Source organism: Aquarana catesbeiana, linkage group LG07 (genome assembly GCF_042186555.1).
Source record: "Aquarana catesbeiana isolate 2022-GZ linkage group LG07, ASM4218655v1, whole genome shotgun sequence".
In the NCBI taxonomy this organism is placed as follows: Eukaryota; Metazoa; Chordata; class Amphibia; order Anura; family Ranidae; genus Aquarana; species Aquarana catesbeiana.
Genome location: NC_133330.1, coordinates 237537669 through 237552633, shown reverse-complemented (window position 1 = coordinate 237552633; position 14965 = coordinate 237537669). Strand labels below are relative to the sequence as shown.

The 14965-nt window shown below is 45.3% G+C and overlaps 1 protein-coding gene across 4 annotated transcripts in view; it reads left to right on the top strand.

Annotated features, from left to right (window-relative positions):
- The window catches only part of CCDC18 (coiled-coil domain containing 18), a 207509-nt gene that overhangs the window by 88416 nt on the left and 104128 nt on the right, over positions 1-14965 (top strand). For all 4 annotated transcript variants that reach the window (XM_073593126.1, XM_073593128.1, XM_073593127.1 and 1 more), the window contains exon 8: positions 7536-7657. In XM_073593126.1, coding sequence (XP_073449227.1) covers positions 7536-7657 — 122 coding nt within the window. The remainder of the gene's footprint in view (positions 1-7535; positions 7658-14965) is intronic.

Sequence of the window (14965 nt, the reverse complement as noted above, 5' to 3'; positions counted from 1 at the left end):
GGAGGAGGAGGCGGCGGGGAGGGAAGCAGAATTTGTGTTGTCCCCAACCTCAGATAAGTATAAATCCTGGCAGCAAGCTCTTAGGCAGCTCCCTCTTCAGCGGGTTGAAAACAACAAAAAAGGCCATGTTCTACACCCGGCAGAGAATTTTCGAATATGGGGACAAAAATGGCCGTCTTCTGGCCCGGTTGGCTAAAACACAAAACCCCATGACCTACATTGTTAGTGTACGGGGCGTTGACGGGTCACCACTTGTGTCACCAGAAAGTATAAATAACCGGTTCCTGGAATTCTTTAAAGAACTGTGTCAGTCTAGGATTACATATTCCCTGACCGACCTAACGACCTTCTTGGACTCCATTGCACACCCAACCTTAGCTACAGCTGACAGGGAACGCTTGGAGAGCGACATCCCTCCTGGAAGAGGTTCAGGCCGCTATAGGAAAACTACAGGGTGGGAAGACGCCTGGCTCAGAGGGCCTCCCGACAGAATTTTATTCCAACTTTGCTGAAATTGTTGACCCCAAGCTTACAAGGTTATTCTCGGACCTGGCCTCACTGGATAGACTTCCTGAGTCCATGGAGGAAGCTGTTGTTGTTTTAATTCCCAAACCCGGTAAGGATGCCCAAGATTGTGCATCATACAGGCCAATCTCCCTCTTAAATGTGGATGCCAAAATTTTGGCAAGTTCTGGCTAATCGCCTCTCTACTGTTATAGAGGACCTAGTTCACATTGACCAAATGGGCTTCATGCCGGGTAAGGGAACAGACATCAACCTGAGACGCCTTTTCCTGAACTTGTCTATCCCCCATGATAATCCGGGCACTAGAGTCATCGCCTCTCTAGACGCGGAGAAGGCGTTAGACTTGGTGGAATAGGTTTATCTTTGGGAAGTTATGAGTAGATATGGCTTCGGCCCTAGGTACATGCATTGGCTCCAACTGTTATACTGAGCTCCTAAAGCTAGGATACGCACCAATGACAGACTATCTAATGTTTTCGACTTCCATAGAGGTAAGCGACAGGGCTGCCACCTGTCACCCTCCTTGTTTGCCCTGGCTCTTGAGCCATTGGCAACTTTAATTAGGGAATCCTCAGAGGTCCGAGGCTTACGAGTGGGACGCCTGGAGGAGAAACTTCCCTGTATGCGGACATTGCATTGCTTTATTTAAACGATGCGGGGTCGTCCCTCCTGGCAGCTTTGCGGATCTTTGACGAATTTGGCCTGTTCTCGGGCATAAAAATAAATTGGTCCAAATCAATTCTCTTCCCAATTGATGACAGGGCGGTATCTATGGGCTCTCCTACTCCGCTTCGCTGGGTGGAGGAATTTAGATTCCTGGGTATACAGGTGACCAAGAAACCGATAGACTTCTTTGATCGAAATCTTCAACCAGTACTCCCGTCCCTTAAAAAGTGCTGCTTGTCCTGGGCGGGGCTTCCATTACCTCTATTAGGCCGCATTAATCTGGTTAAGGTGATGCTTCTGCCTCCTTTCAATTATGTTTTTCACAATTGTCCAATTACAATACCTGCTTCGTTTTTTAAAGAAATTGACCGCTGTCTACATACTTTTATTTTGAATGGGGTGTCCCCTAGACTGGCGAGGTCAACCCTGTCGCTACCACAGAGGTTGGGGGGGCTAGCACTCCCGGACTTTCGTGTTTATTTTTGGGCTGCGATTTTGATCTCCGTGTACTGGTGGTTTCAAGGTTCTAGGCCTAATGCAGCTGTATGTTTGGAAGCTTCCACTCTGGGTTCTTAACTGGACCTCAGGAACTTCATATTTAGAGGCCCAAGAGCTTACCCCGTTGTGCCGGGTCCGACGCGCACCACGTGGACAATATGGAGAGTAGCAACATAACGTTTTAGCCAGTCAGACCAAATATCCCCTGTTCAACCCTTGTGGAGTAACTCCCACCTTCCCCACTTCCGCACGGTTCAGGACCTCATGTGTGGGCTCGTTTTGGGATCAAAACTGTGGGGGATATCATGCCGGTCGGGGCCCTGCTGTCCTTCTTCCAAATGTCCCAGACATTTGGCTTACCAGGATGGATGCTATTTAGGTATCATCAATTGAGTCACGCAGCTAAGGCTGAATTCCCCCGACCTCCAAATATTTTAGAAGACCCTATTGAGCGGCTATTGGCCTCAGAGACGGTGGGGAAACCCCTGTCCACTCTCTATGAAGCGCTCCTTTGCACCAAATTAGTCAAATTGGACAAATTGTGGGATTACTGGCAGATAGATGTCCCATCTTTGGATAGGGAATCATGGGAGGAAAGTTTGGAACATGGTCCCAAGCTTGTCATCTCGTCCAGGGATAAACGAATACAAGTTAAGTTTCTCCATAGGGTGTACTATACCCCAAAGAGACTTCAGAGGATGTTCCCACATCGTAACCCTAATTGCCCCCACTGCGACTTTCATATAGGCACATATATACATATGTTTTGGGAGTGTCCTGTCATAGTGTAATTTTGGCAAACTGTTTTTGAAGAAATTAATCTCAGGCTGCAAATTAATCTGACTCCTGATCCAGCCCTGGCTTTACTGGGGATTCCTGATGACGAACAGCGTACACACCACTCGAAACTGCTCATAGCGTACCTTTTATTTTATGCCAAAAAAGCGATCCTAATCAGCTGGGTTTCCCCATCTCCGCCAACTGTTGCTGGTTGGGAGAGGTTGCTGAATGAGGCTCTTCCACTATATAAGATGACGTACTCGAATAGGGGATGTGCATGGAAGTACAACAAGGTGTGGGCCCCCTGGACGCTGACATAAATTTACCACTGGATTGGGGGGGGAGATGAGAGGTGGCCTTTTAACTGGGGAACGGCCATTTGTTCTTTTTCCCCTTCTCCCCCTCCCTGTCATGCGTGTATGCTGGAGTGGAAGGGTCTAAATACCTCAAAATATACTTTATGAAGGTCAGAGGGTACTCTTTAGCCTAGAAAGACTGTATAGATTAAATGAGCGACCCACTATCCTAGTAGCTCAGATTAAGGGTAGTTAAAATGTATACAAGTCCTTTACAGAGGTTGTGGTTGGTCAATTAACCTGTATCCCATATGTATTGTATAGTAATGACATTACCTTAAGTGTATTACGAAATTTCCTTCTTTGAATAAAGCACCTTGTTGTTTAAAAAAAAAAAAAAAAAAAAAGCAATAAGGTGCTGCGATCCCCTCCTAATGTGCCCTCACTCACTGAATCCTAATAGGTATTGCACCAATTAGAAAAAGGACAATCCTCAGATTCTTGTGATGGACAAATCCCAATTCCTCAGTGTATTCCAACAGGATAGCAGGTATCTCAGGTGCGATGTCATGCAAGGAGAACCAGGAGATATCCATAGCATAATTCCATTTTTTTATTAACCACATCAGCTCTGGAAGATTTTACCCCCTTCCTGACTAGAGCACTTTTTGCGATTCGGCACTGCGTCACTTTAACTGACAATTGCGCGGTCGTGCGATGTGGCTCTCAAACAAAATTGACGTCCTTTTTTTCCCACAAATAGAGCTTTCTTTTGGTGGTATTTGATCACCTCTGCGATTTTTATTTTTTGCGCTATAAACAAAATAAGAGCGACAATTTTGAAAAAAACGCATTATTTTTTACATTTTGCTATAATAAATATCCCCCAAAAATATATAAAAAAACATTTTTTTCCTCAGTTTAGGCCGATACGTATTCTTCTACATATTTTTGGTAAAAAAAATCGCAATAAGCGTTTATTGATTGGTTTGCGCAAAAGTTATAGCGTTTACAAAATAGGGGATAGTTTTATGGCATTTTTATTAATATTTTTTTTTTTTTCTAGTAATGGCGGCGATCAGCGATTTTTATTGTGACTGCGACGTTATGGCGGACATGTCGGACATTTTTGACACATTTTTGGGACCATTGTCATTTATACAGCGATCAGTGCGATTAAAAATGCACCGATTTACTGTGTAAATGACACTGGCAGTGAAGGGGTTAACCACTAGGGGGCGGGGAGGGGTTAAGTCATTACTAGGGGAGTGATTCTAACTGTAGGGGGGATGGGCTGTGTGTGTCACTACGCTGATCACTGCTCCCGATGACAGGGAGCTGTGATCAGTGACACTTGTCACTAGGCAGAACGGGGAGATGCTGTTTACATCAGCATCTCCCCGTTCGTCCTCTCCGTGAGGCGATCGCGGGTATCCCCGCGGCGATTGAGTCCGCGGGACTCCCGGCCGGCGCGCGCACGCAATGGCACGGCGGGGAATTCAAATGGACGTACCTTTAAGTCCATTTGCCCAGCTGTGCCATTCTGCCGACGTACATCGGCGTGTGCCGGTCTGGAAGTGGTTAAAGTATTTTTTTTTAAAAATGTAACAAACTTTTCCGGCTTGCACTCCAAACACCGGAGGTGACGTCACCAGAAGTTTCCATCTAATGCATTTCGCTCCTCCCCGGGAGCATCTTCAAAGGCGCAGAGTTGCATTCCAAGCTGACGTTACAAACTATTGAATGAAGAAAACTTTTGTGAGTGTTGCATCTGTTTTATATGAATAGATGTATTTTTAGATTAACGTTGTAAATTTTAGTATAATTTGCACAGAGTGGTACTAATTATCTATGGATTTACATCTATGGCCAGATTTACAGATTTTTGCTGTTAGACAGCGCTAAGTTCATACACTTCATGATCAGAGACCCCAGAGAATTAAATGAAAAATTAAATAATGTAAGAGATGATGTTATGCTGAGTAAATAGATCCCTAACATGCAGCGCTTTAAAATTCCACGCGCTCATGGAATGGCGACAAAGTGCGGTACTTTTAAATTATCCATAGGTGATGCTTTAAAAGCCTTTGCAGGTTACCAGTTTAGATTTAGATTTAGATTTATAGAGGAGGTCTGGTGCTAGAATTATTATAACAAAAAACTGGCCACTGCCCCCACCTATAACTGGCCTTCACAGCGAGGGGCATATACATGTAAGACAAAAACAATTCCATAGCTCAACTCACCAACCAGTCTGCTGACCAACCAAATTAACCTGTCTAACCGTCTGTTAAAAGCAGGGGTTTAATTAGCACACATTTGCAAACGCATGTGAAAGCTGCAAGGCCTCATCACAGCACCCTGTGCTGCTTGCAGTCCTAACACTACAAATTTATAAGTGTCTCCACAGTGGAAGCACATGCATGCTAGAATTATTGCTCTTGGTAATACCTCACATGTGTGATGCGATCACTGTTTACAAAAGCGTGTGGGACCGACATGTGCGTTCACCACTGTGTGTGTGAGCATTGGTGACAGGGCGCTTTAAAAAAAAAAAAAAAAATTATGATTAATAATTATTTTCAGTGTTTATTTTTTTTTAATTTAAATTTTGATCGCTTTTATTGCTGTCAAAAGGAATGTAAACATCCTTTTTGAGCGTAATAGCAATGACCGGTATTCTTTATGGAGACATGAGGAGTCTATTAGACCCCCCCATCTCTCCTTTGGGTTCCAGTGTAGCCGATCAGACACAGATCGGTCTGATCGGCTGCTTCACTTACCGCTATGCAGCCAGTAAACAAAAGGCCAGAACCAAGCAGCTTCAGTTTCTCTCACTGTGAGGCCAGACATGGATGCCGCAGGTCGCATCACTCTCAGGCTTTCCGATCGTTCAGGAGAGCCCGTTAATGGCGGCGGAAGGGGGGTGGGATCCCTTTCCGCCACGTTTAAAAGTATTCCAGTCATAAAAAAATTACAACGGGATCATCCTTGCTAAACAGCATGGATGTATGAATACAAAGCTTCCTCTGGTTGGCTGAGGTGGAGAAGCGAGCAGATGGCGTCATAAACTCTGCTTCAGCCAATCAGTGGAAGCTTTGTAGTCATTCATAGAATATAAAGCTTTCCATGAATGGCTCAGCAGTACTCAGTCCGACTCTCTTTTGTTTCAGGAGTGGGACAGAACAAAATAGAATCTGAAGTTCCCTTCCCACAGCCAGAACACATCACTGTATACTGTATGTAGCTGAGGCTACATGCACTTAATAAAAATCACTTAAGTCCGCCAGTTACTGCAGTAAATGCTTTGCTTGGGCCAACATGAACATTAAACATGAAATTAGGCTTTAAAAGAGATATAAGCTCAAGAGAGACTGTTACTGTAAACTGTCAATAAAACCCACATCATACAAAACGATCAATAAATGCTGTATTATATGCTGTTCATACTCACTCAGTCACTATGAGATTCGTTCTCTGTATTCTGCAAAAAAAACTGGTTGATCCTGCTGCTCTCTATCTCGCCCTTCTGTTCATGTCCCCAATTCAGCTAGGGATTTTGCAGAGCAGTGTTGGTAGTTCTGCACATGTTCAGTTTTCAGTGAGTTTCTATGCTGAGCATTTCCTCCCTGTCACATCTGAGTAGCCCAGGTGACTATAGAGTCACACATGTGGGTGTATACACAGTGGTAAATGACAGTCCACTCCCTTCCTCCTCCATGCCCATTAACCAGCTAAATACAATGAGGGCGGGATATTATATGTAGATTGATGGAGGCTTCACCTCCCTCGTATTCTAAGACACAGGCTGGATGGGAGTGACACAGCCTGTGACTGCCAGAAATCCTGTGCCCACGCCATGTTATTGCCAAAAAATAATAGATTTGATTTCAAATATATACTTGGATGACAATTTAAAACCAGCTTATTGATATCAATTTATTTATTTTTACTCTGTGTTCCAAAGGCTGATTTTTTTTTTTTTTATTATTATTATTATGTGACCAGCAGCAGAGGACTAGAAGCTCCTGCTTATGTTTCCCTGCAGACAGGCTGGGAAAGAGCTGGGTCATGTGACCGCTGTATATCAATTAGGAAAAAGGTACTTGGATGGGGTTTTTTTTTTTTTTTATTTATTTTTTATTAAATTAATTAGTTTTCATCATCTATATACTGAAATAGAAAATAAATTAAGCAGTGTGTGTTTAGTATCACTTTAATCTTTACCCTCTAAAAAGTATTAGAAAGGCCTCATCTTGAATAATCCAGTTCAGCTTTAGGCACCAGTTCCCATAACGGATGCGGTAAAACTTGTGTCCAGTCAAGGGGAACCGAACTGATAAGAGACATGGAGCATCTCCGCTATGAGGAAAGATTAGAGGAACAGAGGAGAAGAGGAGATTAGGTGAGATATGATCACCTTGTATAAATACTTGAATGATCCGTATAGTGAACTCGGTGTAGAGTTGTTCAATTTGAGGTCATTGCAAAGGAACAGGAGGCATACTTTGCGTCTGGAGGGAAAAAAAGGTTCAACCGCCACATATGGAAGGGCTTTTGCACTTGGAGATATGTGAAAATGTGGAATAGACTTCTTCAGTGGGTAGTTCTAGCCAGCTCAGTTGATTTTTTAAAAAAAATGGATCTGTATTCTAAATGCATTTATTTATTTATTTTTCCATTTTTCCATTGTTTGAACTTGATGGACTTTTTATTCAGCTTGTCCAACTATGTAAAAGCATTCTAAGCCAGTCATACTTGTTTCAATAGATTCAAAAAGAGGAGGAGCAGAGAAGACAGGCCCTCCAAGACTGTGAAAGAGAACGGAAGGAATCCTGGGAAAAGTGTAGAAAATTGGAAAATGAACTTGAAGATGTGAGGGCACATTTAAGGTACATTATAGTAAAGAATACATCACCTGTGCATTAAGATGTGTTTAGTAAACCCACAGCAGGAAAATCAGTCTATATATGCAGTAAAGCATTTTTGTTATACTCACCGTGGAACCTAAGGGGGGGGGGTTAATCCGCTGCATTTTGTAAAAAAGCTGTTTGATCCTGTCTTCTCTGATCCTATACTCCTGGAGTTCTCAATATATCTCCTGATAGTACAGAGGCTAGGGGACAAGCTGCACATGCTCAGTATGGTGTGTATTACTAGAGAGTTTTTTTTTTCTTGGGAGAGTGGCCCTGTGCTGATCACATGCAGTCACCACTGTCCAGGGAGAGGGTCAGGGGTCTTGCATCCTCATAGGGCAATCATGGGAGAATGAAAACTCCTACAAGCTTTAACCAGACACTGATAGAGGTCACAAGATTGCTATATATTGCTGATGAGAAAAATTATTTAGCAGTTTTTTGGGGTTTTTTTTGCTAAAACTATAGCATTTCTCTAGTTGTCTGTCCAGGACAGCACTAGAGAGATAGGCCCCACTTCCGGAGGCAGGAAACACAAAATTTAAATCCATAAAGGGCGGCTCCCGTCCCTCTTCCTCAGTCTTTTTGTGTTTCCTCTACCGGAGGTTGGATGGGAGCTCTCCTTCCCCTGAGCCTAGGCAGGGCTGCCTAAGGAGGAGGGGGAAGGCGGTCTGCAGGTACTTTTTAAGCAGGGATGGAAGGCATCTAAGTCCTCCCCCGGTCAGGCTGCGGGGAGCTGACTCCGGTGTCCTCCATGGATAGCCTGGGGAGGGCTGGTGCTCCCCGCACAAGGCTCACAGCGGTCTGCTGGCCAGATACCGTGGTATCAAGGCTTGAGTCCAACGGGGGACGGGCGTAGGCCTCGAGTTCCAGCCTGTAGAACGCAGGAGGAGGACGGGGACTTCCGTCACATCACTTCCGGGTCGTGTAATGAGCGTGGACACCGGATCCATGGCGGTTTATTTAAAAAACGCCAGCCACGGCAAGCGGATGATCCTGATCCACCAACAGCAGCAGCACGATGCTCCAGGAAGACAGCATGGACTTGGTAGAACCAAGTGGCAGTGGTGCCAGCCCAGCTCAGGTAGGCGAACACTGGGGTGCTTTTGGCCTATAGGGCTTGGGAGGCGGGTGGACTCAGTGTTAGCACCCATCTTCCCCCCCCTTAGTGAGATGGGATCCAGGCTAAAGAGTCATGTGAATCCCATCAGTGGCTGGTGGTGGTGCACATAGGTGTTGGTGAAGGTACACCCACTGGTTGGCAAGGGTATCTGACAGCAGTTTGTCCTTGTTTTTTCTTTTTTTTTTTTGCCTCCCTTCTCTTCTCTCCTTCTCTTGTCTCAGGCTCAGCCCAAAGAACCAGAGAAGTCAGGGGGGAAGAAGAGGTGTCTGTCCTGTGTGAACAAATTCAAAGAAGGGTTGAACAAGCCCCTTTGTAAACCCTGTATTGATAAATTGGTTTACAAGGCGGCAACTGGGGCATGCAAAGAATTGATTTCTGGCGTTAAGAAGGAAATGAAGGCTATTAAGTCAATGTTGTCGAACCTTGAAACCCCAAAACAACCAACCGTAGTTCCCCCCGCTTCAGCCCCAGAGGAGGGTGACAAATCGGGGGAGGGGAGAGGAATCGGATCCTTTGGATGAGCTAAGTGAGACCGCATCATCCAAAGATACTCCGAGCCAAGGGACAAGGTGACCCAGATACCGGCTCTCGCTCGAGGTGGATGCCTTATTGGGGGTGATTTACGAGACGCTAGATATTAAAGAGCAGGCCTCTTTGTCCCTACGTGACCAGATGTATCGGATACTGAAAGAAGACCAAAACAGGGTATTTCCGGTACACAGTGCACTGGCCGACTCTATCAAAAAGAAGTAGGTGGAACCGGAGAAGAAACTATTCTTTCCTAAAAAGCCTGAAGAGGAGATTCCCCTACAGTGAGATTCCGCTTGTATATGGAACAAATTGCTTAAAGTGGACGCAGCCTTTTCCCAGTGTGCCAAATCAACAGACCTCACCTTTCAAGACATGGGTGTCCTTAGGGAACCCATGGACAAGAGGGTGGAGCTACTGCTGAAAAGGTCATGGGAAGTAGCCATGACAAATTTAAAACCAGCAATGGCTGTAGTAGCTCGTAATTTGGAGGTCTGGCTGAACCAGTTACGGGCCATTTGGAAAGTGGGACTTCCAGGAAGGAAATTCTAGATTCCTTACCCATGCTGCACAAGACCGCTGTCCTAGTAGATTCCTTTCACAGGGCTTTATGGTTTAAATTCTGGTCAGGGACCCGGCCTCAAAAGTTAGGCTGTGTGGCATCCCATTTGAAGGAGACTTCTTGTTTGGACAAGATCTAGAGAAAGTTCTAGACCATACTGCCGACAAGAAGAAGGCTTTTCCTATAAAAATAAGAAAGCCCCAGGGAAATTTTTTTTTTCGTCCCCAAAGACAAGGGGCATCACAGGGACAGACCCCTAAAGGGTCAACCTCTAAGAAACCGTGGGGAAGCAGAAAAGTATCCTGTTTTCCTCTCCCAAGAAAACCACCAAATCCCAATGACTTAGTCCCCGTCGGAGGGAGATTGGGGCAGTTCCTCCCACAGTGTGTAAAGACTACCCCAAATGCATTTATACTGAGGATAATCAGGTAATCAGGGAAGGCTACCAAATCCAGTTCAAGGGCACTCCGCCCGCAAGGACGTTCGTAACCACGCCTCCCAGGGATCCTCAGAAGATGACAGCCTTGTTGTCACAAATTGGCGACTTGATAGACCAGCGGGTTCTTATTCCAGTGCCATAGCTAGAAATAAACCATGGTTTCTACTCTCACGTTTTCGTGGTAAGGAAACCGTCGGGAAAATTCTGCTTATTATTGAACTTGAAGTGACTGAACAAATGGGTGATCTACAAGTAATTTCGGATGGAAACAATCTTTACGGTGAAGTCAATTCTTCCCCCAGATTGCTTCATGGCCTCCCTCAATCTGAGGGATGCTTGTTTACACGTCCCGATCCACAAAGAATCTCAAAAGTTTTTGAGGGTGGCCATCAAATGGGGAAAGCAGGTCCACCATTTCCAATTCTGGGCCCTGCCATTCGGCCTGTCCTCATCCCCCAGGATTTTTATGAAAATCCTGGAAGAGGCACTGGGCCCCCTGAGACTAAGTCATCCCATACTTGAACGACCTTTTTTTTGCACTATCCGCGCTCCAGTTACAAGGAGATCTGCGTGTGGCCATTTCCTTTATGGAAGATCAGAGGTGGTTGATAAACGGGGAGAAAGCTAAGCTATACCCAGCGCAGGCCTTGCAATACCTAGGGTTCTTGGTTAACTCGGTGATGCAGAAGATTTATCTCACAGAGGAAAAAGTGAAAAAAGTAAAGGCAACAGCAGCCTTTTTTCAAAACAATCTGGTAGTGTCCATCTGTTCGGCCATGTCGGGTCTAGGCCTTCTGGCATCAATGATCCCAGCAGTACCCTAGGCAAGGGCCTATTTCAGGTGTCTCCAGGCCAATATCCTGAGCAGCTATGATGGGGTGAAGGAATCTCTGGACGTGACCTTCCACCTATCTCCAAAGACCAAGAGGTCTCTGTGGTGGCGGAGGAATGAAGAGCAGGGTCTACTATGGTCTCTTCCGGTGTCCGCCCGTATTACCACAGACACCAGCACCTGGGGCTGGGGGGCCCACTGGGGGTCAAAAAGTAGCGCTGGGAGAAGACACAGTCCCAAGGTTCAGCCAATTGGAGGGAGTTACAAGCAATCTGGGAGGCGCTAAGAGCACTCGCCAAAGAGCTGAAAAGTCACCAGTCTATTATGTAAACAAACAAGGGGGAACACGATGTCCACCTTTAATCAGGCTGGCGAGCGCCATCTTTTCTTGGGCCAAGAGAAACCTGAGGTCGATATCCGCGGTCCATCTAAAGGGAGTGGACAATCATCTGGCAGACTTTCTGAGCCAACACCAAGTGTACGAGTCAGAATGGGCACTGAACAGGGAAGACATCCAGCTAGTGGCAGAGAAGTGGGGCCTCCCAGAGGTGGACTTGTTCGCCAACAAGTCAAATGCCATGGTTCCAGTGTACTTCTTGTTGGAAAGAGAAGTAGGGGCCAAGGGAATAGACGCCTTGGCCCAGAAGTAGGCGTTTCGCCTATGCTACGCCTCCCCCGTTCAAACTCATTCCCCTGGTCCTGAGGAAGTTTGTGCAGGAGCGCACCACAATGATCCTGGTGGTCACTTATTGGCCAAAGAGGCCTTGGCTTTCCACACTGCTGCGCCTGGCAGGAGAGCCTCCCCTCATGCTGCCTGAGAGGGAGGATCTGTTGTCCCAGGGCCCAGTCCTTTTGCCAAAAATACAGAGCTTGAAATTGTCAGCTTGGTGTCTGAGGAAAGCCCCCTGAGGTCTAAGGCCCTCTCAGACAGGGTGGTAAATGCAATTCTTTCCTATAGAAAGAAAGTAACCCAAGCAATTTATGTTAAATTTTGGAAAGTTTTTCTGCTCATGGCTAGACACCAAGAAGGTGTCTGCAGATATTCCAGCCGTCTTGGAGTTTTTACAAGATGGCGCGGACCAAGGACTGGCCATTTTTACATTGAAAGTTCAGGTATCGGCCTTGTCTGTTTTTTTTTTTTTTTTTTTGGAGCAACCCCTGTCGTTAGACCCGCTAGTTAGCAGGTTCTTTAAGGGGTTAGCCAGGATTAAGCCCGTTCCATTCAAAATTCTGCCAAAATGGGACTTGTCGACAGTATTGCAAGGTTGGATAAAATGGTTGCAAAAGGAAGAGCTGTCCTTAACCACTTCCTGTTCAGCCGCCGCAGTTTTACTGCAACAGGTTGGCTCGGTTGGGCAAATAGACGTTACCTTGTGTCGCTTCGCCTTTCGCCCCGGAGCTGATACGAGTCCGCACCTGCAATCGCTCGCTCTGTGTGTGTAAACGCATAGATCCCGGTTCTCTCAGGGGAGAGGAGACAGATTGTGTGTTCGTACTAAGTATGAAAACCGATCTCTCTCTTCCCCTAGTCAATCTCATCCCCCCTACATTTTGAACACACCTAGGGAACACAGTGTCATTGTCAGTGGTCCCAAAAATGTGTCAAGTGTCCAATTTGTCCACCGCAATATCGCAGTCCTGATAAAAATCCCAGATCGCCAACATTACGTGTAAAAAAAAAAAAAAAAAAAAAAAAATTAATAATGATAATTAAAAATGCCATAAATCTATCCCCTATTTTGTAGATGCTATTGCGTTTTGTTTTAACAAAAATATGTAGCAGAATACATATAGGCCTAAACTGAGGAAAAAACTTGTTTTTTTTTTTTTTTTTTTTTTTTTTTTGTTGTTGTTGTTTTTTTTTTTTAATTTGGGATATTTATTATAGCAAATAGTAAAATATATTGTGTTTTTTTTTTTTTTTTTTTTCCTAAATTGTCGCTCTTCTTCTTTTGTCTATAGTGCAAAAAAAAAAATGCAGCTGTGATCAAATACCACCAACAGAAAAAAAGGATGTCAATTTTGTTTAGGTACAGTGTCGCACGACCGCGCAATTGTCAGTTAAATCGACGCAGTGCCGTATCGCAAAAAATGGCCTGGTCATTGAGCAGCCAAATCTTCCGGGGCTGAAGTGGTTAAAATGGGTCACACTCAAAACAGTCCATCTCCACAGCCAGGCACATTAGCGAGCTGCAGGCGCTTTCCATTAAGGAATCTTTCCTGCTAAATTTTGAAGACCGACTGGTATTGCATACAGACCCGGGGTTCTTGTCTAAAGTGGTGTCAAAATTCCACAGGACTCAGGAAATAGTTTTGCCTTCTTTCTGTGGGTCCCCAACCAATCCAAAAGAAACAGAATTCCACTAACTGGACGTGAGAGCCTGTGTCTTGCGGTATCTGGAATTGTCGGAAGGCATTAGAAAATCCAATGCTCTATTTATTTTGCATTTGGGGAAAAAAAATGAGGAGTTCCAAGCTTCGAAAGGCACAATCGCAAGGTGGATCAAACAAGCTATTGTGGAAGCTTACAAGATTTTAAAAAAGGAATGTCCTTTTTTCCCCCCCATGGCTCACTCCACACGGGCGCTATCTGCTTCTTGGGCGGCGCGAGCTGGAGCGAGACCAGAGCAAATTTGCCGAGCAGCAACATGGTCAAGCTACTTGACTTTCATAAAGCATCATAGATTGGACCTTACCTCAGCGCAAGACCAAGCGTTTGGGAGAAAAGTCCTCCAAGCGGTAGTCCCCCCCCCCCACCCCCACCCCCACCCCCACCCCCACCCTAATCTGGTAAGTTCTCGTTGATCCCCTCTAGTGCTGTCCTGGACAGACGACTAGAGAAAACCAGAGTTGGACTTACCGGTAACTCTGTTTTTGGGAGTCGTCCAGGACAGCAGGGATTCACTCCCTATACGCTGTTATAGCGCTGTTATAGCGCTGTTATAACTTTGGATGTGTGTTTTTGTTTCAGAAGCTGTTCTGGGGAAGTTCTCGGATAAAGACTGGGGAAGAGGGACAGGAGCCACCCTTTATGGATTAAAATTTTGTGTTTCCTTCCTCCGGAGATGGAGCCTATCTCTCTAGTGCTGTCCTGGACGCGACTCCTAGAAACAGAGTTACCGGTAAGTCTCATGGTGCGTACACACGATCGCACATTCCGAAAACAAAATCCATGTTTTTTTTCCGGCGGATGTTGGCTCAAACTTGTCTTGCATACACACGGTCACATAAATCTTGTCGGAAGTTCCGAACGTCAAGAACGCGGTGACGTACAACATGTACGACGAGCCGAGAAAGATTAAGTTCAATAGCCAGTGCGGCTCTTCTGCTTGATTCTGAGCATGCGTGGAACTTTGTACGTCGGAATTGTGTACACACGATTGGAGTTTACTACAACAGATTTTGTTGTCGGAAAATTTGAGATTCAGATCTCAAATTTTGTTTGTCGGAAATTCCCACGGAAATTGTCCAATGGAGCCTACACGCGGTCGGAATTTCCGGCAACGAGCTCCCATCGAACATTTCCCGTCGGAAAATCTGACCGTGTGTACACAGCATTACTGGTTTTCCATGTTCTGTGGGAGACCAGATATAGTGAATGCAGGGTCCCGGGTTTAGTAACACTTTAAGAAAGACTGTGGCCCTGCCATGCCTGTTAAGATAACCCTCTTTAAGTCAATGTACTTGTATAAAAATATGTTTTTCTGCTTGTGTTTGCACATCTTTGCCCTGGTAACCTTTTTGTTTTTTTGGGAGTGTTTTTTCCCACCTTTTGACAGTGTTGGCTAATGGCACTAGCT